The sequence below is a fragment of the Saccostrea echinata genome, unplaced genomic scaffold (genome assembly GCF_033153115.1).
Source record: "Saccostrea echinata isolate AGI-Se365-2 ecotype Australia unplaced genomic scaffold, CSIRO_AGI_Sech_v1 ptg000014l, whole genome shotgun sequence".
NCBI classification, from domain to species: domain Eukaryota; kingdom Metazoa; phylum Mollusca; class Bivalvia; order Ostreida; family Ostreidae; genus Saccostrea; species Saccostrea echinata.
The window spans coordinates 17208846-17233550 of record NW_026889763.1 but is presented as its reverse complement, the minus strand read 5'-3'; the positions used below and the strand labels follow the sequence as shown (position 1 = coordinate 17233550).

At 33.2% G+C, this 24705-nt stretch overlaps 1 protein-coding gene across 1 annotated transcript; it reads right to left on the bottom strand.

The window, feature by feature from the left end:
* Nucleotides 1-19983: 19983 nt before the first annotated feature.
* LOC133187312 (5'-deoxynucleotidase HDDC2-like) lies at nucleotides 19984-24621 on the bottom strand. Its single transcript, XM_061322674.1, has 6 exons — nucleotides 24575-24621; nucleotides 24204-24328; nucleotides 23129-23231; nucleotides 22427-22495; nucleotides 22122-22260; nucleotides 19984-20086 (listed from the first exon to the last, which is right to left on the bottom strand). Exons 1-6 carry the CDS (start codon nucleotides 24617-24619, stop codon nucleotides 20010-20012), a joined length of 558 nt encoding a protein of 185 aa, XP_061178658.1. The 5' UTR covers nucleotides 24620-24621; the 3' UTR covers nucleotides 19984-20009.
* Between the last annotated feature and the right edge of the window lie 84 nt (nucleotides 24622-24705).

Sequence of the window (24705 nt, the reverse complement as noted above, 5' to 3'; positions counted from 1 at the left end):
CATATCCTTGAAGTCAGAAAAATTACAAACTTATTCTTGATGCAAAGGTTGAATTTAAACAGATGATGTGTAATGGCCTTGTCATGTGGAAAAAGTCATGGTATTAACTTTTATTGAAGTATAAAAATCTTTGTGCATATCAAAACGTTCTAATGGAATTACATTATGAAAAGGTATACTTGGTCTGAAAGTTGATTTAACTCTAAAGATATGTCATATTGGTTTTGAATGGAGGTCACATAGATAAAATTAACTGAAGGTAACAAAATTCAGAAGTGTCAAATTCTGAAGGTCTTGGAATTGTAAAACTATAAGAAAAATTTCAAAATATGTTGGAAGAGCCAAGGCTGGCCATACTCTCTAGAAAAATTGCTTGTGACATCGTTCTTGGTGACGGTTGTCTTGGTAAAGTCAGGGGCATACTTGATTCAGTAATTCAAAACTTGTTTTGGTCAATCACACTTTCATACTTGACGAAAAGGTTGCTAATGACCAGAGGTGTGACATACTTTAGGATAGTAAACTAACTCAAAATATATAATGCCTACCTGGTAACTAAAAATGTGTGAAATATTTACCAAATGTTGATCCACTAACATATTATACATGTACTTTTGAAATTGGTATGAGTAAAAACTTGGTACAAGTTTAGAAAATATAAATCCCGTAAATGTAGAACTGAAAAGAAACTTTAAAAAAAAAAAAAAGGAAAATTAAAACCAGTAGAGTTGTCACATCAGACGAACCTGGTGTGTAAGATGATGAGGTTTTACAAGTATGTCCTTAAGTTGTCCAGCAGAGGTATTTGAATAGTTCTTATTTTATATAAAATATTATAATTTTTAAAAGATACATGTACTACAATTTAAATAGCAATTTTCCTAGTGAGCTTTAGAATTAGTTAGCATAATTTGAATTTTCTTGCAGAGCATAATTTTAAATTACAAGAAATACATATCAGATTCCAGTTGCATAATTTCAATGAAGTATAATCCTAATTCATTAAAGGAAGTGTTAAAAACATCATTTGAGGTTGTATTTTGTTTGGACATTTTATTGTTATCATTTTACGTCATTGGTATCAAATCGTCTCTCTAATTTGCTAGTCTTAACGTATTGTGTTTACATCGCCTGTCTTCAGCAATATTCTAGTCTATAACAAGCATTAATTAGTATTCACAGCACACAGGAAGATGGCAGTATTTCCCCCCTAATTATATAATCTCTGTATGAGTTAGTTTTACTTGTACAGTATTTTATGTTATTAGAACATGTCTGTGTTTGGGTACACAATGTGTTTGAAAGGTTGTTTCTTTAGAAGTATTTTTTTTTTATTTGAACTATTTATGTTACATTAGTTACATGTACCTTTTTATAGCACTCATTGTTATCTCATTTAACCAAAGTTTTTTGAGTAAAAACAGCATTTGTATCCTTGGCCCATCATGTGATACATTGAATTTGGTGTGTGGTAACTGATAGAAATAGATCAAGTAAACTTCAGTCTCCCATAACAGTTTTAATGGAATAATGGTCCTTGAATTTTGAATTTTTCTTAACAATGTATATGAGACATCCTGAGTTTTGGTTGATAACATAAGTTTGATAAGAAAAAGGTCATGGGTCAAAGGTCAAGGAAGTATAAAATTCGTACTTGGTCATATCCTTGAAGTCAGAAAAATTACAAACTTATTCTTGATGCAAAGGTTGAATTTAAACAGATGATGTGTAATGGCCTTGTCATGTGGAAAAAGTCATGGTATTAACTTTTATTGAAGTATAAAAATCTTTGTGCATATCAAAACGTTCTAATGGAATTACATTATGAAAAGGTATACTTGGTCTGAAAGTTGATTTAACTCTAAAGATATGTCATATTGGTTTTGAATGGAGGTCACATAGATAAAATTAACTGAAGGTAACAAAATTCAGAAGTGTCAAATTCTGAAGGTCTTGGAATTGTAAAACTATAAGAAAAATTTCAAAATATGTTGGAAGAGCCAAGGCTGGCCATACTCTCTAGAAAAATTGCTTGTGACATCGTTCTTGGTGACGGTTGTCTTGGTAAAGTCAGGGGCATACTTGATTCAGTAATTCAAAACTTGTTTTGGTCAATCACACTTTCATACTTGACGAAAAGGTTGCTAATGACCAGAGGTGTGACATACTTTAGGATAGTAAACTAACTCAAAATATATAATGCCTACCTGGTAACTAAAAATGTGTGAAATATTTACCAAATGTTGATCCACTAACATATTATACATGTACTTTTGAAATTGGTATGAGTAAAAACTTGGTACAAGTTTAGAAAATATAAATCCCGTAAATGTAGAACTGAAAAGAAACTTTAAAAAAAAAAAAAAGGAAAATTAAAACCAGTAGAGTTGTCACATCAGACGAACCTGGTGTGTAAGATGATGAGGTTTTACAAGTATGTCCTTAAGTTGTCCAGCAGAGGTATTTGAATAGTTCTTATTTTATATAAAATATTATAATTTTTAAAAGATACATGTACTACAATTTAAATAGCAATTTTCCTAGTGAGCTTTAGAATTAGTTAGCATAATTTGAATTTTCTTGCAGAGCATAATTTTAAATTACAAGAAATACATATCAGATTCCAGTTGCATAATTTCAATGAAGTATAATCCTAATTCATTAAAGGAAGTGTTAAAAACATCATTTGAGGTTGTATTTTGTTTGGACATTTTATTGTTATCATTTTACGTCATTGGTATCAAATCGTCTCTCTAATTTGCTAGTCTTAACGTATTGTGTTTACATCGCCTGTCTTCAGCAATATTCTAGTCTATAACAAGCATTAATTAGTATTCACAGCACACAGGAAGATGGCAGTATTTCCCCCCTAATTATATAATCTCTGTATGAGTTAGTTTTAATCATTGTTTATTCAGTTTTTTTTTTTCACTTTTCAGGAACAATTATCTCCAATACACTGTACTTTGTTGTTAGATTTTTCCCAATAATCTAGCATTTAATGACAATTTTCCTCTCTTTTTATTATCTAACTTTTGTGTCTTGATTTTTTTAGCTTAATTTCAAGAAAGACTGCTTCAATAGGTGCGGAATATTTTTTGTGTTATTTATTATCATAACCCCTTAAAATCTAGAAACATATCCCAACATTTTTTCATTGGACTGTTTTAGAAAGTGGAATTTAATTCTATAGATCCAAAATCTTTTTAACATCTCAGTATTTCATAATTTACAAAATTGAACATGATGGTTTCAAAATATTTTTCCAAAGATTTTTGAATGAAATGTACTTTGAAATCAAATGTCAATCTCAACAGAGTAATTTGCAATGATTTTGTATATGAATTATTTACTACACAAGTTGGATATTGATAGCACAACTGTACAATGTAATTATTGTAATCATTATAACCATAATAATCATGCATTGTAATCAATGGTAGTGATTTAATGAAAGCCACACAGCTGTAAATCGTATAGTGTATGTTTTGTGCTTAATTGGAAATATGGCCATTATATTTACATCATTAGTAGATGTAATCTATGTAGAGATCACAAACAAAACATGCTGTATGGAACTGTATTAACTTGTACAATTAAGCTATGTGTTTATGTATCACATTTATATTGTAATTTGAATAGTTATAAACAAATATACTTTATTCTTTTTGAAATACTATTGTTATTCTTGTTTATTTTAACAAAGTATCATATACACTATATTATACAAATATAGCCCTTTTATGAGGTCGATCCATAGATATATTGACTTCACAGGAAAAACTTGTAGACTAAGTGTGAATTAGATATGATTTTCTATGAAGTTGATATACCTATGGATTGACCGAATCAAAGGGTTACATTTGTTATTTTAAATGGAAAAGAAAGAGACAAACAAATTCATTATGTAGGAATTTGTAAGTTTTAAAGACTTTTCACCATTATAAACACATCTTTGGATTTTCCTTAAGTTATTTTTAGTAACTCCAGATAATGTCGTAAAATATAATTTTGCACTTGATAGCAAGCAAACCAATCAGATTTATTGAATTACACAGTAAAAATAATATTGTTCATTAATGGATTGCAAAAAATTAGTGTACAAGTAGAATTGCTAGACATTTCTTTTGCAATTTTTTTATGCTCCCCCATGAATATGGCTGGGGCATATAGTGTTTGTCATGTCCTTCTTCCATCCCTCCGTCCTTCCATCACACTTTGCGTTTAGCGCTGTTCAAAGCTGTTTCAAACAAACTATCCAAGATATTTTTTATCAAACTTCATATGCTGATAGATATTGATGAGACCTATGCAACTGCATCAACATTTTTTGACCTCACTTTTCCTAAATTAGTATTTAGCTCAGTTTTAAATATACCATTCAAGGTAGTGTAATCAAACTTCCTATGTTGATACATACTGATTTAAGCTATTCAACTGCATCAAAATTTTTTGTCCTTGACCTCACATTTCTTAAATTTGTGTTTAGCTCAGTTTTAAAGATACCATTCAAGATAGTGTAATCAAACTTCATATGTTAATACATACTGATGAGAGCTATTCAACTGCATCAACATTTTTTTACCTTGACCATTCCTTTGACCTTGACCTCACTTTTTTTAAATTAGTGTCAAACTTCATATGCTGATACATACTGATGTAAGCTATTCAACTGCATCAACATTTTTTGACCTTGACCTTTCCTTTGACCTTGACCTCACTTTTCTCAATTTGTGTTTAACTCAGTTTTAAAGAAAACATTCATAATATTTTTATCAAACTTCATATGCTAATACATACTGATGTAACCTTTTCAACTGCATCAAGATTTTTTGACCTTGACCTTTCATTTGACCTTAACTTCATTTATTTTGAATTAGTGTTTAGCTCAGTTTTAAATAAACCATTCAAAATATTTTTATCAAACTTAAATATGCTGATACGTATTTGTGAGAAGTATTCAACTGCTTAAAAAACATTTAACATTGAACTTTCCTGTGACCTTGACCTCACTTTTCTTAGATTTGCATTTTGCTTAATTTTAAAGAAACCATTTAAGATATATCTATGTAAGTTTATGCACTTATACATAATTTGGCGAGAATTTATTATCTATATCCAACTTTTTAGATTTCAATTTCAATTTTAAAGAAACTATTCAAGATATTCTCATAAAATTTCATACACTAAAACAAATTTTCATATTGCATTACTAACATACCCTGGGCGGGGCATTCATGTCCTATGGACATATTTCTAGTTTTTAAACTGGAGCAAAGGTTTAAAAAGTTTTCTGATAAAATAAAATGCTTTTCTTTCATCTGTCAACTTTCACATTTTCGACTTTTCCTCCAGTGATAGTAAGCTAAGAACTATGAATAATACATAGTGTTTTACAGTCTCAAAAGATATCATTTTGAATGATTTCATTTAATATATATTAATATTTAATACATGTATATAAAGTTTCATAAAATTTGACTAAATCAGCATAGCAAAAAGAGATAATTTTAATTTTAGTAAAACTCCCATTTTTAGGTCACCTGAGTTTACTCAGGTGACCTACATGTATTGCTATCTGTTTTTGTCGTCGGTGTGCATCGTCCGTTGTCCGTTGTGCATTAACATTTAAACATTTTCAGCTTCTTCTCTGAAAACGCTGAACCAATTTCAACCAAATTTGGCATATAGCATCTATGGGTGAAAGGGAGTAAAAATTGTGAAGTTCATGGGGTCAGAGGGATGGTGCTAAAACCATCAAAATAAATGCAATCTTTAAAAATCTTTTTCTTTACTTCTGGACATCAAGCTCCCAAACTGTTGGCATGATTGTAATAAGCATTGAGCCCTCTACCAAAATTGTGAAATTCATGGCCCCAGGGTCAGGATTTCTGGTGCTGGGTGGGGCTAAGTTGAATATATAGTGAAAATGCATTATTTCTTTAAAAATCTTCTCTTCTGTTTCTGGGTATTAAGCAAACAAACTAAATGCATAGTTATGATGAGCAAGACTGCCTCTTCCACAATTGTGAATTTCATGGCCCCTGGGTCAGGGGTTCTGATTTTAAGGCGGGGCTCTATTGATTATATAATGAAAATGCATTAATTCTTTGAAAATCTTCTTCTCTGCTCCTGGGTATTAAGTTGATGAACCATGTACATAGTTATTTTGAGCAAGCATGTTTTTTCCAAAATTGTGAATTTTATGGCCCTTGGATTAGGGGTTAGGACAGGGCTCTATTGATTATATAGTGAAAATGCATTAATTCTTAAAAACTCTTCTCCCCTGTTTCTGGGTGTAAAGCTGATGAACTATGTGCATAGTTATGATGAAGAAGAGTGCTTCTTTAAAAATTGTGAATTTCAAGGCCAATGGGCCAGGGGTTCTGGTGTTAGGGCAGGGCTCTAATGATTATATAGTGAAAATGCATTAAGAACCCTTTATACACTGCACACTAAAGAGTTCTGATTTTGTGGTATTTTTATGAAGTTAGAGTAATCTGCCCTTAGATCTAGAATAAAATAAATTGAAATTTACAGTTTATCAATCAATTTCTAATCAATTCAAACATTCTTAACATTTTGATAGACCAAGATAAAATAATTGAACACCTCATCTGCATCCTTTTTCCCCACTTAGGTAAACAACAGTGATTTCTGTTCATCAAAACTTTGTTGACTATGAACTTCTTTCGTGGGGGTAAAAGCCAGGCACCCAATGTTGAAAACAAATAAGCTCAATATTTACACCTTTATACAATATAATTTTCTCAATGTCCAAAAAACATTTTCATTAAGTGTAGAGAGGGTCCTTAATTCTTTGAAAATCTCTTCCTCTGCTCCTGGGTATTAAACCAATGAACTATGTACATAGTTCTGATGAAGAAGGGTGCCCCTTCCAAAATTGTGATTTCATGGTTCCTAGGTCAGGGGTTCTGGTGTTAGGGTAAGGCTCTATTGATTATATAGTGAAATGCATTAATTCTTTGAAAATCTTCTTCTCTGCTCCTGGGTATTATGTAGATGATCTAAGTACATAGTTATGATGAGCAAGGGTGCTTCTTCCAGAATTGTGAATTTCAAGGCCAATGAGTCAGGGGTACCGGGGGGGGGGGGCTTTAATGATTATACACATGTATACTGAAAATGAATTAATGCTTTGAAATCTGTTTTTTGGCATTAATAAAACATTATGATTAGCAAGGGTGTCTTTTCAAAAATTGTGAAATGTGTGGCCCGAGGGTCATGGGTTCCTGTGGGGAGGGGCACTACTGATTATATAGTGGAAATGCATTTTTTTTTCTTTGTTCCTCTGCTCTGACTCTGGGAATTAAGTAATCAAACTAAGCATGCTAAGTGTATTGTTATGATGAGCAATGGTGCCTCTTTCAAAATTGGGGATTTTATGACCTCTGGTCTAAAAAACAAACCAAATTCAATTGTTGGAAAGTTGTTACATGATGCTCAGGTGACCTATAAGGCCTGTGGGCCTCCTGTTCACTATAGAAATCAATGGGAAACAGAAAATATGCAATATTGTATATAATATGGAAATATTATTTACTTAAGAGTTTTTTGCTATTATTGTGATAAACAATCAGTTCTTTTACTCCTGGTGACATATTACCTGTGTTGTAAACAACTCCTCGTTATTAGATTAAGTACTCGCCATCATTTGAATTGAATTAATGTTTTTATATGCTATTCAATTTAACTACTAGTATATTAAGATATCAAGTCTTAATTGTTTACCCAGAAATTTTAAAAATAGCTCATGCATCATCAAAGTTTCATGAAGCATGACTATTTTTGGTGAATTTAGATATATATCTATTTAGACACTCAAGACAATATTGATGCATATTTTTACCAAAAAAGTGTAGGGAAAATCTTTTTGAGAAGAAATTCAAACATATTCTGGAGATTTTCTACTCATAGGTCAAAAAAAAAACTTGGATGGACTAACCCTTTGGATCACAAACGTCATCAACAAATAGTGTATCGCAGGCACCTGAAGTGTGGATCCCCCCCCCCCCCAACTAACTAATAAAATACAAGGAGTCTTTATTTTCTCGAAAATATGTGATTTGTTCGACAGTTCTATCTGTATGTCATTCTGTGTTTTGTTAAGGTTAAAAAATATGACCATATACCGGTATGATAAAAATACACAAGGTAAGAAACAAAAATAAACAAAGGGGGGGTCCCCACTTCGAGGCTGATTTCCATGGTATTAACAGTGTTACCTTTTATATTTTTGAAACCACTCTGTCGGGGGATGTTCTCCTACTCGTTTCTTTCACCTAAACCCCATCTTTAATGTTTTATATGCTGTAATCAGACGATTTATTAAACGGACACATAAAATTTTCTCCATTGACACCTTGAAGTTTAATTTATTAGAGGAAAATAAAATGAATTTACTAATTCATTGCGTGACCTTTTTGCACTAATAAGATATCATATTTTGGAAATTTAAAAAAAAAAATTAAACACTCAATGTAGTATTTTCTTAAATCATATGAATTTAGCGATAAGAAGTATAGTGTAATTTCAAAATATGATGAAATAAGAAGTTTTATCAATGTATCAGCAATTTCTGATAAAGTATATTGAAAAAAAACGTGAAAAATTTGTTCTAAAAAATTAAAAATATTACTTGAAACCTACATTGAATATTCCTATTACATAATAACATGAACAAGAGTAAAAATATGTAGGGTCAAAGATCCAACATGTTGAATAAATCAATATTCAAACTGTACATTTTGAGAATTTTCTTTTTAATATTCTTCTGCCACAAGAAATAGTGTCCCATAAATATTTAATACCAATTTTAAGAGCAGTTTTTTTTTCAGTTAAATATTAGTCCGAAGTATCTGACGTTTTCCAGGCTTTTTTCACGATTTTGATATTTTACGTGCCAGGAAAACGTCAGAACGTTTTCCTGAAAAAAGCCTGGAAAACGTCAGATATTTCAGACTACTTAAATATATGTTACTAAATTTAAATTGTAATTGATAATTTTGATAATAGATGTTTTGACCAAACTTTTCTTAAAAGGTAAGGAGTGACTGATAAATCTTAATTTTACCTATGATCTTTATACTCTTTGTAAAAGTTAACTTATCCTTAACGTAGACAATTGTTCAGGGGTCTCTATTCCCGTTGCAAAAGTAACCTCTCCTAGACCTCTACAAATGAACAGCAGTCTTCATTCCCGTTGCAAAAGTAACCTTTCGTAGAGCTCGACATATGGACGGGAATCTCTATTCCCATTGTAAAAGTAACCTTTCGTAGACTGCGACATATGGACGGGAATCTCTATTCTTTTGTAAAAGTAACCTCTCCTATACCTCTACAAGTGAACAGGAGTCTCTATTCCTGTTGTAAAAGTAACCTCTCCTATAGACCTCGACAAATGGACGGGAATCTCTATTCCCATTGTAAAAGAAACCTCTCCTAGACCTCGACAAATGGACGGGAATCTCTATTCCCATTGTAAAAGTAACTTCTCCTAGACCTCGACATAGCGATAGAAGTCTTTATTCCCGTTTTAACATAACCTTTCCTAGACGTCTAAAAATGGACAGGAGTTTCTATTCCTGTAGAAACTGAACTTTCCCTTTAGCTTGGGCTAGTGGACTATCCCTTTAGCTTGGGCTTGCGGACTATCCCTTTAGCATGGGCTAGTGGACTATCTCTTTATAGCTCGCCTGGTAGAGTACTAGTATTGGTTAGTGGACTATCTTTTTAGCTCGCCGTGTAGAGCGCGGATGTGCATGACGTAAATCATTATTTGAATCTCACGCAAATAGACATTTAACATGTCTCCATTAATTACGCAAACAACTGAAAATATAAAAGAAGAGGAGGAAAGTTTGTATTGGTCTCTTCGTTCTATAAATGGCACGAACAATAAAATAACATATTGTTTTAATTCCAATGACCGGGTGAAATAAAAAAAACATATACACGTACATGTATACTTATGACAAACATCCAAATGGTAACAACCGCACCTATCCTAGAAAATGTCAAACTTTAAAACGTCATATTGATATACATGTTAATTTATTAAGACATTAAGCCTGCATCAAACCCCTACTCACCAGCCATCTGCTTCCTGTTTGTTTGTTTTTTAATTCCAGCAGTAATTATCTGATCTCTGAATTTAATAAGCATGTATTAATTTTTACAGACATGATAAACAAAGGGGTTTTTATCCAATATATAGTGTTCTCAGAAATTATTGAGAATTTTTTCGTGCTATACCGATATTTTTTTAAAAAGAATATTGTAAAAATACAATATTTATAATCTGATATCAAATTTATATCAAAGGCTTTCATACTTTCTCATACTTTCTTATCGGGATTATGTGCAGTTTTCATGAGTTACTTATCTTATACTTTGTATATATTTCTTGACGTTTGCTAGTTTTCAAAATGAGTGCTTTTGAAGACAAATAGCTTATTGTAGATATGCATTTTTAACAAGATTAATATTTCTTCTAGAGGTTTTAAGGTATGAAAATGAATATCAAATCTGACTAAAACTTTTAATGGGGTTGGGGGGAGTTAGCAAACTTACAGAAATTATCTTCTACACTTACTGGATTTTTTTGCTTGTTACTACATGTTATTATTGTAGAAATGAAAGACAATATATCAACGATGATCATGAGCAATTTATCGCCAAAACTCCCCGAGACGGGTGGGGGCGAGGATGAGTTAACATATTTTGAGATACAGTACTGTTCATATGTTTTAGTCTTTGCCTGACTTTTTTCAATGAAAAAAAAGGGGAATTGTGATATGGAAATAAATGTTGATAGATCAGCTTTCTTTACTTAACTTATTTGGGGGTAAAAAATGCAGAGGTATTTAAACGAAGCCCAGGGGCCTTAACTTTCACCTAAGTATAATACAACACTGTAAAAGATCAGAAGAAATTTAAATACAGCTAAATAAACTGATATGTAGATGAGTATATGTTGCCCAAAGCAAGAGAAATAGGATGATCAGGGATCAATAAAATAGTCAAAAATTCAGTAACAAATCATTAAAGTAGATCTATTTACTTGCCTACATTAACCAGTGCTAATATACTACCACTATCACCATTCAAACTAAAACACAGACTAAAAATATCAGTGCTTCAGCACAATTATAGTCTAAATTCTAATATGGACCTCTTCTCTTTGAAGAACATTTAATGCAGAAAGATAAAGCATTTTTGTGTCATTTCTAACTCAGGTGAGCTTTTCTGATCACATTTTGTCCGTCTGTCTGTCCGTCCGTCCGTAAACTTTTCAAATTTTCGACTTCTCAAGAACCTTTGGGCCAATTTCAACCAAAGCCCCGTCCTAACACCAGAACCCCTATCTTTGGGGCCAAGAAATTCACAATTTTGGAAGAGGCACCCATGTTAAACATCTCCATGCACTTAGTATGTTCGTTAAATACCCAGGGTCAGAGATGATTTTCAAAGAATTGATACCTTTTCATTGTATAATCAATAGATCCCCGTGCTAACACATGAAACACTGTCCAGGGGCAATGAAATTCACAATTTTTTAAGAGGGCATCCTTGCTCATCATAACCTTACACTTAGTATGTATGCATGCTTAATACCCAGGAGCAGAGATGAAGATTTTCAATGAAATATACATTTTCATTGTATAATCCATTGAGCCCCGTCCTTATACCAGAGCCCCTGACCCAGGGGCCATGAATTTCACAATTTTGGAGGAGGCACTCTTGCTCATCATAACAATGCACTTAGTTTGTCTGCTATACATACAGGGTGAAAGAAGAATTAAACTTTTCAAAAAATTTATTCATATTTACTATATGACCAATGGAGTCCTATCCTTACTCCAGAACCTCAGTTCCGGGTCCATGATTTTCACAATTTTGGTAAAGGACTCGTTGCTTGTTATAGTCATGCCAACAGTTTGACTCCTTGATGTCCAGGAGTAAAGAAGAATGTTTTTGAAAACTGCATTAAGTTCGATGGTGTTTGCCCCACCCCTCAGGCCCGGGGGGGAGGGGCCACGAAATGAATTACACTTAAATCGGTTGAAATTGTTTACACAGTTTATGAGAAAAATGCTGATTATGTCCAAAAGTATACGACCTATGCACGGCGACAGACGGAAACAGATGACCTAATAATCTGTTCTATAAACTAGTTTAGGTATATACGCCTAGTGTAAGATTCTTTTAAGCGATGTTTTAAGAAGTATCAAAGGTCAAATGTTTCTTTTTTCTGCAACCGTTCATCTAGTCTCGTTCATCCCTTCATAAACAAAGATGCAAAGAAAATGATATTGTTGTTTGTCAGCTAGTGACTTACTTTATTTGTTTCGAACATGATTCGGTACAGGTATGTACGTGTAATAGTAATTATAGCTAATAAAAGCAGGAACACGAACTCAGATCAATTATACCTACGTGTTAACATCAGAAGAAATAGAAAGTAGATTAAAGACATCCTATTATGAAAATTGCCTTACATACAGGACAACAATGAATTTCTACATGCAGTCGGGGTTTTCTCGTTAATTTGTCAATGAATCTAGTCAATCGTATACAAATGATCAGATCTGATAATGTCACAAATTAAAACAAAAATAAATACTAGGTTAATGTACGTTAAGAAATGACATTCTACAAAAAATTGTCAATAGTTTGACAACGGCAATCCTAAATAGAAGCGTTTTCGTGCCACGCTGGATTTTTTTCACAACTTAAATCTTTGCTTTTCCGACTTTAATCTTGGCTTTTCGGACTTTGAAGTTGGTAATTCCAACTTTAAAGTTGGCTTTTCCAACTTTAAAGTATGTATCTGGCTTTTCCAACTTTAAAGTATGTACATAATGTAATTGTAACTTTAAAGCTAGAAATTCCAAGTTTAAAGAGGTATAGCGCCTTTTCCTAGAATTTCGCCAACTACCATGTTGAAATGGAAAGTACGTACCTATTACTATACTGGTCAAAATTTCTAAGTCCCCACTTTTTTTTAATTTTAAAATTTAAAAAACCTTATATCAATTTATAAGTAGCTTAAAATGTTGCCTACAATTTACAATGCTTACCTGTCAAGGCCAAAGAACTTGTAGTCGAATGTGAAATTACTCTATCGTGACCGTTTTTGTTGACAAAACATGAACTGCGAATTCCATATGTTGTTCGAGTGTATTTTTCAACTTTTTTGCTTCCATGTATTCTCTACCTTGAGTTGTTTAAGAAAAACAAAAAATGAAATTGAGTAAAATTTTGCGCATGTCCGCACAAGAATATGCAAGAGCAGCTGACATGGTCCAAGCTGAGTGTAGTTCACGAGAGATTTGTTTTCTTTCAGTATATGTGTTCATTTTGCTTACAACCTTTATAAATACCGACCAAAAGACCAACAAAGCTCACTTGAATTCCTTACAATTATAAGAAATCGCTAAATCTTTAACAGAGACCAGAAAACCATCCTAGAGTTTAGCCGGAAATTCACTGGAACCGGAACCGGAAGTGTAATCCTTCCTCCATGGCCAAGACGTAGTGCAACGGCACAACAACAGGACTACTACATACAAATTATTCACTATTGTGGAAGGAACCTAACTGCATGTGCAACTGCACGGTACTCATTGAACTCATGGAAGTCTCTTCAGTGACTAAGCTGTACGGAACAAACTGGAGTGTGGGGGAATATGTGTAAGGAGACGTTATGTCCTGTAGGCTTAATATTGTCGGCAAGACACAGACAAATTCGGTTAGCCCCCTTGTCATCCACTCCTGAACCCTAAAAAAATGAATGGAACATTTAGATAGACCGGAGAGTGAGACAGCTTTTCCAGCCGCTGAACTTAGCAGAACTAGAGCGAGACCTAGTCAACACATGGAATAACCTTTAATAAAGATTGTGTGAACTCTTTGAGGTGCAGATGCCTTGCTGTTACTTCGTTTGAATGGAGGAGGATAAATGCGGTATTGAATGTTTCGAATTTTAAATTCTAGGGTTCCTAAACTTTTCTGCATTTTGTGACAAATCATTTCAATAAAATTTGATTAAATGAAATGAATTTTTTGATACTATTTATTTATATACATATTAATTTATATTGTCAAAATAATTCATATAAAAACAGTGTAAAGCAAAAACTTGTCTGGGGACTTAGAAATGTTGATTGGTATTTAAATTTATTCACTTGGCGCATAGGAAATGTATAGAATTTAAGAAACCAACTTTTTGAAGAAAAAAAAAATTACGTGTATATTATATCAAATATTTTAGGGTGATTCGGGCTATAAATTCACGAGAAATGCTTTTAAAACTGTGTACAAGATATTTCTCTTTTATTGACTTCACATCCAGCCTCTCGGCGTTTTAACTAAAATATTTTCATGCCCCCGCCATGAAATGGCCGGGACATATAGTGTTACCCTGTTCCTTTATTGTCATCATTCACTTTCCGTTCGTTATCTCTGCAACAGTTGCACACATTCAAATCAAATTTGAAAAATGGATACGTCATCGGAATACGCAGGTCAAGTACGAATTTAGTCATGGTCCAATGATTTTTGACAGAGTTATCTGTCAGAGTTATCCCTCTTGAACTTGGAAATTTTTTTTAGAAAATTTCAGTTTCCGCTCTCTGACTTTTGTAGGGATATATGTATAAGGTTGAAATTGCATATGCAGGTATTTTATCAGGAAATACAGATCAAGTTCGACTTTGGTCATGGTCTGATGATTTTTGATAGAGTTTTCCCTCTTGAACTTAAAAAAGAGAAAATTTTATTTTTTTGTAGGGATGTATGTATAAGGTTGAAATTGATTTATCCCTCTTGAACTTAGAAAAAAAAAGAAGAAATTTTCAGTTTCCGTTCTCTAACTCTGTAGGGATGTCTCACCATGTATGTATAAGGTTGAAATTGCATATGCAGTTTCTTTTCTACATAATACATGGCAGCTCAATTTGGTCATGGTCCGATGATTTTTGACAGAGTTATCCCTCTTGAACTTAGAAAAAAATAAGAAATTTTCAATTTCCGTTCTCTAACTTTGTAGGGATGTATGTATAAGGTTGAAATTGCATATGCAGGTATTTTACTACATAATACAAGTCAACTTCGAATTTGGTCATTGTCCGATGATTTTTGATAGAGTTGTCTCTCTTGAATTTAGGAAAAAAATAAGAAATTTTTAGTTTCTGCTCTCTAACTTTTGTAGGGATTTATGTACATGTATAAGGTGGAAATTGCTTGTGCAGATACATACTAGAAAATACAGGTCAAGTTCGAATTTGGTCAGGTTCGAGTTTGGTCATGGTCCGATGATTTTTGACAGAGTTATCCCACTTGAACTTAGAAAAAAATAAGATTTTTTTTATTTACTGATTAGTTAGTTAATTTTTAGTTAATTTAGTTTCAGCTCTCTAACTTTTTTAGGGATGTATGTATAAGGTCGAAATTGCATACGCAGGTGTTTTACCAGAAAATAGAGGTCAAATTTGAATTTGGTCGTGGTTCAATGATTTTTGACAGAGTTATCTCTCTTGAACATACAAAAATAAGAAATTTTCAGTTTCCGCTCTATAACTTTTGTAGGGATGTATGTATAAGGCTGAAATTGCATATGCAGGTATTTTATCAGAAATTATGGGTCAAGTTTGAATACAAATTTAAAACTAAATATTGCATTTGAAATTTTGGCTGCTTATGGGGGCATTCGCGGCGTTAACGACACATCTAGTTTTTTCATAATTTTTATTTTTTAAAATTGTATGATATTTTACAAAATTATGTTTCAATATTTTTCCCAAGATTTTTGTTTTCATGAAAGGTCTGGATCACTATTTCATTCGGAAACTCTACTGCTGCATCTTAACTATCCATTTTTTTCTTTACGTTAAATATTAATTATATTTTATCGCATTTGTCCCATAATATACCTTACAGTTTATAATTCCAACTTTAAAGTTGGAATAGCCAAGACAACTTCAAAGCTGGCTTTTCCAATTTTTATCTTGGCTTTTCCAACTTTTAAGTTGCTAATTCCAACTCTAAAAATTTGTTTTCCAACTTTCTAACTTCAATCACGGCTTTTCAATTTTATCGAACAAGCTTTTTTTTTTTTTTTTTTTTAAAAACTGGTTTCAAGAAGTCTTACAATATTCGCAGTAGCCAAATCATCTTTAAGAATTTGGTTGGAGTTTTCCTGCACATTTTCAGTAAGGTTTTGGAATTTTTACTTTCATCCGGGAACCCAACTTTTTTTTTTCCTTTAAATTCAGAACCCTGTTCCCTAAACTCGCACTTGTTTAGCAGTAGCTTAATATATTTATAAAAGTTACAGGAAAACACGTGCGTTTGTTATGAATACAGTATAGGTATGGAACGCCATAGCTGCCTTGTGTGGTTATTTCATGAGAAGATGGTGCTTTTTTATGTTATGCTGTGCTTATTTCATGTGAAGATGGTGCTTTATTATGTTATGCTGTGGTTATTTCATGTGAAGATGGTGCTTTATTATGTTATGCTGTGGTTATTTCATGTGAAGATGGTGCTTTATTATGTTATGCTGTGGTTATTTCATGTGAAGATGGTGCTTTTTTATGTTATGCTGTGGTTATTTCATGTGAAGGTGGCTTTTTATGTGAAGGTGATTTTTCATGTGATGGTGGTTTTTTATGTGAAGGTGGTTTTTCATGTGAAGGTGGTTTTTTATGTGAAGGTGGTTTTTCATGTGATGGTGGTTTTTTATGTGAAGGTGGTTTTTTTATGTGATGGTGGTTTTTTATGTGAAGGTGGTTTTTTTATGTGAAGGTGGTTTTTTTTTTAATATTTAATGTGAAGGTAGTCACTCCGAACTCCTCATTTTTTTAAGACTGAGTTTAACAGCTATTATCTCGAAATTTTTAAAGCAAAACAAATAGTCGATGTAATTAAAATCATTTTAATACACCATTGCTAGTTCCTCTTTTTTCCGTAGGCACTTGGTTTCAGGATGGAGTATTTTGTGTATTATGTTATTTTCTAGATGTGTTAATACACTCGAAAACATAAAAATAAAAAAAATCACTGAAATTAACACATTTTAAAAATGTCATATTACTGTATATAATAGGTGTCTATATGTGTAGGTACGACAGTTGCCATCTTTGGAAAATCTAGAGTGGACAGAAACCGCGCCAAACTTGTTCTCTCTAGACTTTCCGTGTTATGGACGCCTCTACATTTTACAAGGTTAAAAATCGTCACTTCCATTGTTTTCACTATCAGGATGTTTTTGTTTACTGCATATTTCATACGGCAAGTTCAAATTGACAGACGATTGAAGGGCGTTATTCAATCAATTTTAAATGTAGATTTCACCCGGTAGGAAAAGTGTAGATATTGATTAAAATCAAGTGTGAACGAGCCGGGTACCCCGTAAAATAGAAGACTGCAACTCTCGTACCTTCACTCTTTTTTTTGTATACAGTAATATTACATTTTTAAAACGTGCTAATTTCAGTGATTTTTTTTTTAATTTTTGTCATCGAGTTTATTCAGACACAGCTAGAATAAAAAACATAACACACAAAATACACCTTCCTGAAACCAAGCGCCTATGGAAAAAAGAGGAACTAGCAATGGCGTGTTAAAATGATTTTTTAAATTATATTGTCTATTTGTTTCACTTTCAAAGTTTCGGGATATTAGCTGTTAAACTCAGTCTTCAAAAATATTAGGAGTTCAGAGTGACTACCTTCACATTAGATATAAAAAAAACTACCTTCAAATAAAAAAACCACCTTCACATAAAAAACCACCATCACATGAAAAACCACCTTCACATAAAAAACCACTTCCACATGAAAAACCACCTTCACATAATAAACCACCATCACATGAAAAACCACCATCACATAACAAACCATCACATGAAAAACCACCTTCACATAAAAAACCACCTTCACATGAAATAACCACAGCATAACATAATAAAGCACCACCTTCACATGAAATAACCACAGCATAACATAATAAAGCACCACCTTCACATGAAATAACCACAGCATAACATAATAAAGCACCACCTTCACATGAAATAACCACAGCATAACATAAAAAAGCACCATCTTCACATGAAATAAGCACAGCATAACATAAAAAAGCACCATCTTCACATGAAATAAGCACAGCATAACATAATAAAGCACCATCTTCACATGAAATAACCACAGCATAACATAAAAAAGCACCGTCTTTGTATGAAATAACCACATAAGGCAGCTATGGCGTTCCATATATAGGCGTATGGGTAATAGGTTGAGTTCGTGTATTCAGCCACGTTAAAGGTAGATTCGAAGTTCGCTGCTACATTGCAACAGACTACCGGGGGGGGGGGGGTCCACCCCAGTAAAATCCATTTCCCAAACTTGAAATACACCTACATGTATTTCGTGGTGGTGATGGTGGGGTTCACGTTTTCTAGGGGAGGTCTAGAGTCATTTTTATATGCCTCAGTATATACTTTTGATAACTCTGCGAATCCCAGGGAGAGGGGGGGTCCGGACCCCCCCCCCCCCCCAGATCCGCGCATGAACTGTAACCCTCTTATTACGTGCATGTGTACTTTTTAATATTGTTGCTTTATATGAGCCTTTTTCTTTTGTAGAATGATATCATGGATATTTGAATGACAAATTCAAACTCCAGCTTAAAGAGGACTTCTCCTACATTTTAATTTTGTTTCCAATTCAACTCCTTTAGAATATGATTATTGGTGTCATGTATGTAATTGCAATAGGGTTTCAGAATTGTGGACCAAGGGGTCGAAAAACGACATTTTTTCTACAAAAACCTACTTTCCAGAACTCCTCTCACATTTCAAGCAGTAGCCATATCAGCTTTTGGAATATGATTGGTGGTGCTCTTAAGATTTGCAATAAGGTTTCAAAATTTTCCTTACTTGACCCCTTGATAAAAATATCAAGGGGTCAAGTAAGAATCGAAAAACGACGTTTTTCTACAAAAATCTAGTTCCCAGAACTCTTCTTACATTTTATGCAGAAGCCAAATCAGCTTTTGGAATATGTTCGACGTCCTGTAAAGGTTTCAGAGTTTCGTTTTCATCCTGGAGGTTAACGAAATTAAAACGGTTTTATCTTTAATCTACATTCCAAAACTTTTTTTTAAACAGAATCTATGCTTCACTAAATTCTTTCATTTCAAATTGTAGATGACTTAATATAAAATACCATAACAAAAAGGCCCATAAGCCACATGCTCATCTGAGAATTTTATGCTCATATTTCACAGACAGATGTTTCTGTAATAATTTTTTAACCCATAAAATAACAACGATTTATCATACTATGGGTTAAAAACAGAAACAACTGTCTGTGTCGTATTTATGTAAATTACGGAATAACTATTGTGGCTTTGTTTGCTCTTAACCTAAGTACGAAGGAGAGTACATTTAGAGACAAACATTTACGTGCGGGTATTACTGTTTAATGAGAGCATCAAGTTACCCTTGTTGTTAAACTTTTGATAGCAACCATAAGTTGTCAGACCACACATTTTGTAAATATACAAACAAGGATAAAAATTTAGTAATACTCATTTCATGTCAATGAAGTTTAGTTCACTTTCGACTTTTTATCCTTCTACCGTTTGAAGGCCTTGGAGACCGTGCGATTCTCATCGGCCTAAACAGGAACAAGTTATGTAAATGTGACCTCAACAAGCATCCAAGCCTCTTACCAAAGATTGAGAATAGTCGCATAGGGTAAGGAAAAGTCTGAGGCTGCAATCAGCTGGGTGAAAAGTTTATTTTTAATAACATCACCTGAGAAGTTAAAATTCAATACTATAGTACCCATTTAGGCATTTAGAATCTGTGTCACACTACCTCCAAATAAGGCATCCATAATTATCCCTTATACTAATTTTGAGCTTTATAGATTTTAAAGAGAAAAATCAAAAAACTTTGAGGAAATACTAAGTTTATTTTGTCATGATCCACCAGATGAACATCTTTTTGTGTTTAACTTCTCTACCCAGTCTTTTATTTGCACAGTCTTGAACTTTCCTGAAAGAAAAGTTTGGAACAACATATAAAGCAAAATTTCATTATACAGTTCATTAATAAGTCTATGTGTCCACTCTACTTATTACAGGTAACATATACTTTGTACAGCTAGATTTCTACTGTACACTGTACCACACTTTCAATTCAAAATGTCTTTTCTTTATATAAGAGGATACTTTGGATGTCTTGCCATGGGTTTCTTTATATAATACTCCTGTACTAAAACATGTTCTACCATTCATACAATAAAATGTCTAACCCTTTGTACAGTAAGATGTCTAACCCTTTGTACAATAAGATGTCTAACCTTTTGTACAATAAGATGTCTAACCTTTTGTACAATAAGATGTCTAACCCTTTGTACAATAAAACGTCTAACCCTTTGTACAATGTCTTACCCTTTGTACAATGTCTAACCCTTTGTAAAATAAGATGTCTAACCTTTTGTACAATGAGATGTCTAACCCTTTGTACAACAAGAGGCCCAAGGGCCTTAACGGTCACCTGAGTATAAAAGAACAATCCATAGAAGATCCATAGAGTATAAAATAAATTGATAGAAGGAGCTTTTGTAAATCTTTGATCGTCCATTGTGGACCCACCCTATCCCCAGAGTCCAGAGTCATGATTTAAACAAATTTGAATCTATACTACCTGATGCTTCCATGTAAATATAACCAATCATGGCTTTGCTGTTCTTGAGAAAAGAATTTTTTCAAGATTTTTCCTACATATTCCAATGCAAAACTTTCATTGTCCATTGTGGCCCACCTTACCCCTGGGGATCATGGTTTTAACAAACTTGAATCTACACTACCTGAAGATGTTTCCACATTTCATCTTTCTTGGCCCAGTGGTTCTGGAGAAGAAGATTTTTCCAATGTATTCCCATGTAAAACTTTGATCATCCATTGTGGCCCTGCCCTACCCCTGGGGGTCATGATTTGAACAAACCTGAATCTACACTACCTGAGTATGTTTCCAGATAAGTTTCATTTTTCTTGGCCCAGTGGTTCTGGAGAAGAAAATTTTTAAAGATTTTTTGTATGTATTTCTATGTAAAACTTCGATCATATCAAAATGACTAATCATGGCTTTGCAGTTCTTGAGAAGAAATTTTCCTATATATTCCTATGTAAGACTTTGATCCTCCATTGTGGCCCTGCCCTACCCCGGGGGGGGGGGGGGGATGGGGGGGTCAGGTTTTGAATCTACACTACCTGAAGATGCTTCCATATAAATATGACCAATCATGGCTTTGCTGTTCCCGAGAAAAAGATTTTAAAAGATTTTTCCTATATATTTTTATGTAAAAACTTTGATCGTCCATTGTGGCCCCACCCTACCCCTGGGGGTCATGATTTTAACAAACTTGAGTCTACGCTACCTGATGATGTTTCCGTATAAGTGGTTCTTGAGAAGAAGATTTTTAAAAGATACCATTAATTTTTCATTAATTCTTAATTATCTCCCCTTGGAAGAAGGTGTGGCACTTCATTTGAACAAACTTGAATCATCTTTACCCAAGGATAGTTTGTGGCAAGTTTGGTGAAAATTGGCCCAGTGGTTCTTGAGAAGAAGTCGAAAATGTGAAAAGTTTAAGCACGACGCACACCCACACGCCCGCACGACGACGGACGAAAACAGATAGCAATAGGTCACCTGAGTGACTCAGGTGACCTAATAAAATGTCTAACACTTTGTACAATGTCTTACCCTTTGTACAATGTCTTACCCTTTGTGCAATTTGATGCCTTATCATTTGTACAATAAGATGTCTAACCCTTTGTGCAATAAGATCTCTAACCATTTGTACAATGTCTATCCCTTTGTACAATTTGATGCCTTATCATTTGTAAATAAGAGTCTTACCATTTGCACTATGTCTTTCAATTTATATCTTAAGATTTCTTACTGATTTTACTGTAGTCTGTCTTAACCTTTGGACTTCAAATTGTCTGAATATTTTTCATAACTTCATAAGATGTCTCACCCTGTGTATTTCATTAATCAGTTAATAATGTTACATTCTTACCTTTTGTACTATCAAAGAATTCCTGTAGTCTCCCTGGGCTGTTACTGAGATTCTCGTACTCGTGAGCCTGGAGAATCATCTCAAATTTGTCCAAGTCCTTTACAAACTTAGCTTCCTCACTTTTCTGAAATTCATAGTCCTAAAGAGAGAAAAAGTGAGAGTTAATGAAAGTCAACAAGTGCAAGGGCAATAACTCCTTCTTCAAACACAATTTAACTAAGTTGACATTTAAACTGAAATGTAAACTTAAAAAATTCAAAAAAATATGTCAGATAGCAATGATGTATTAAATTTCATTTGATCACCTCCCATAATTCATAGAGTTCTTGTCCTACTTCTTCTGAAACCAAACTGCAGATGTGCTTCATGGCTTCCTAAAACATATTATTACAAGTCATCATTTAATAACTAAATCTATCACCAAAATCTCAATCTACCTGTGTGATGTTTGAAGATAATATAAGAGTATCATCCACATCAGATATAAAATTGTTTTATTTTACCATTTCATGGTCAAAGGTCAAGGCTAAGATCACCTCTGATGGTGGTTCTCTAAAAATAGCCTGATTAACATGTACAGATCTGTACCTATAACAGGCTATAAGTGATGTTCATTGCTATGGGCCATCTTCAACAGAAGTAAATTTGTTTCGTTTATTAATACAGTGATTAAAGGTCAAAAACAAGGTAAATTACTTATAAAAGATTACGCTACATTGTGTGGAGGTCCCCCAGAACTTAGCTGAACACAACAAGAAAACAAAATAACTGATGAAGGCAGAATGACAAATAGCTATTGTTCAATCCGTAAACCAATTTTTGCTTTGCAAGCCAATCAGCCAAAAATAAAATGGAAGCTACAAATACAGCAACTGAAGAAAGTTGTATTCAAATCTGATTAAGTAATGAAAATCACAAACACTGACCTCCTCAGCAGTTAAATGGCTTATGCTTTAATCTACAATACCATTTTAAATTTCATGATTCACAAATAAAAGTAACCGTACCATTTCCTGCTTTTGTTTCTCAGACTTTGAAAAGTCATCTTGAGGAGTAAGATCCCCCACGATACATTCAGCAAGATCATGGACCAGGCTTATTTTGATGCATCTGTCAATGGAAATAAATGCTATATCTTAGAAGAACACCAGTGATATTCTGTATACAGAGAAACTTTTTGCCCCCTTTCATTTTCATCCCTTTTGCCCCCTTTCATTTTCATCCCTTTTGCCCTCCTCTCAAGAGGGAAAGTTTCAAATGGGGTGAATTCAAAGAAGACAGTATTATATATGTTTAATACAACTGTGTCAGGGCAAATTTAAAACTGGGCTAAATTGTTTTTAGGTGTAAAAGGGTGAAAATTAACCCTGCATACAGTAGACTATGTGCTGCAGTATTTATATACCAAATAATTATTTTTTTGAAAATTAAATTGCTTTACAGTTTGCTCTCTCTCTCTCTCTCCCTCCCTCTCTCTTTCTCTATATATATATATATACAATTGAACTTCAGTATCTCGAACACTGTTATCTCAAACACCATGGATACGTCAAAGTGAATTGGAAGTCCCAATTAACCTCTTATTTTTAAGTATTTTACCCTTGGTATCTCGAACCCTTGGATATCTCGAAGTTTTTTCTCAGTTCCATTGAGTTTGAGATAATGAGGTTTGACTGTATATACATGTGACTGTATATACATGTATACAATCAAACCTTATTATCTTGAACTTGGTGTGACGGAGAAAAAAATTGAGATATCCCAATGTTCGAGATACCAAGGGTAAAATACTTAAAAGAATGAAAGGTGAGACTTCCAAATCACTTCCACAAATCCATGGTATTAGAGATATCAGTGTTCAACATACCAGAGTTCAACTGTATATTGCTCTGATTTGGTAAAAAAAAAAAAAAAGAAAGATTAATTTATTTTGCATGTAAGGCACGTACAGTAAGCACTATTTAAATATGATAAAAAATTTAAGGTAAAGCATGCTGTGCAACTATATTTAAATTTCCAAATAAACATCGTTCAGCAATTCACACCTATGGTGAACAGTTTGAGAAGCAGTACAAGTAGGACCTGTCTTTATTGAGACCTGAGGTAGGTTCCACTAGGAATGAAAGAAGAGCCATTCTGTACATATGATCAGCCACCGATTCAGGATCCTCAATTCTTCTCAACACCCAACCAGTTCTTTTCACTCTCTGAAATAAAGGTCATCAAATTACTATTGATTACATCCTATCAATCGAAAATGAATACCGATGTAACAAATCAAATGATGAAATTAGGCCTACTTTTTTTGTTCTTTAACAAACAATTTCACATGTAAAAGACTCTGTCATTTTGTGTTTTCCTTGCCAAAGGCTTAAGGGATAGAATACACACAATTCTTTTCAATAAAAAAGAGAAATAATCCTCAAAATTTATGGATATAATCTTTTAAAAACCTTAAGATCGCCAATAAAACCCATGAATTTCAGCAATTTGTCCATTGTTTATACTTGAGAAAGGGTATAACTGGTCCCATTCCTTTATATATTTTTGTATCAATGTCTTATCTTAGAATTGATAAGAAAGT

Coding starts and splice junctions, on each gene's coding strand:
- LOC133187312 (XM_061322674.1), bottom strand. CDS start 24,619: ATGGACAAATTGCTGAAATTCATGGGTTTTATTGGCGATCTTAAG. Junction 24,329..24,574: donor GTTTTATTGGCGATCTTAAG/GTTTTTAAAAGA, acceptor CCTTTATTTCAG/AGAGTGAAAAGAACTGGTTG. Junction 22,261..22,426: donor AACTCTATGAATTATGGGAG/GTGATCAAATGA, acceptor TTCTCTCTTTAG/GACTATGAATTTCAGAAAAG.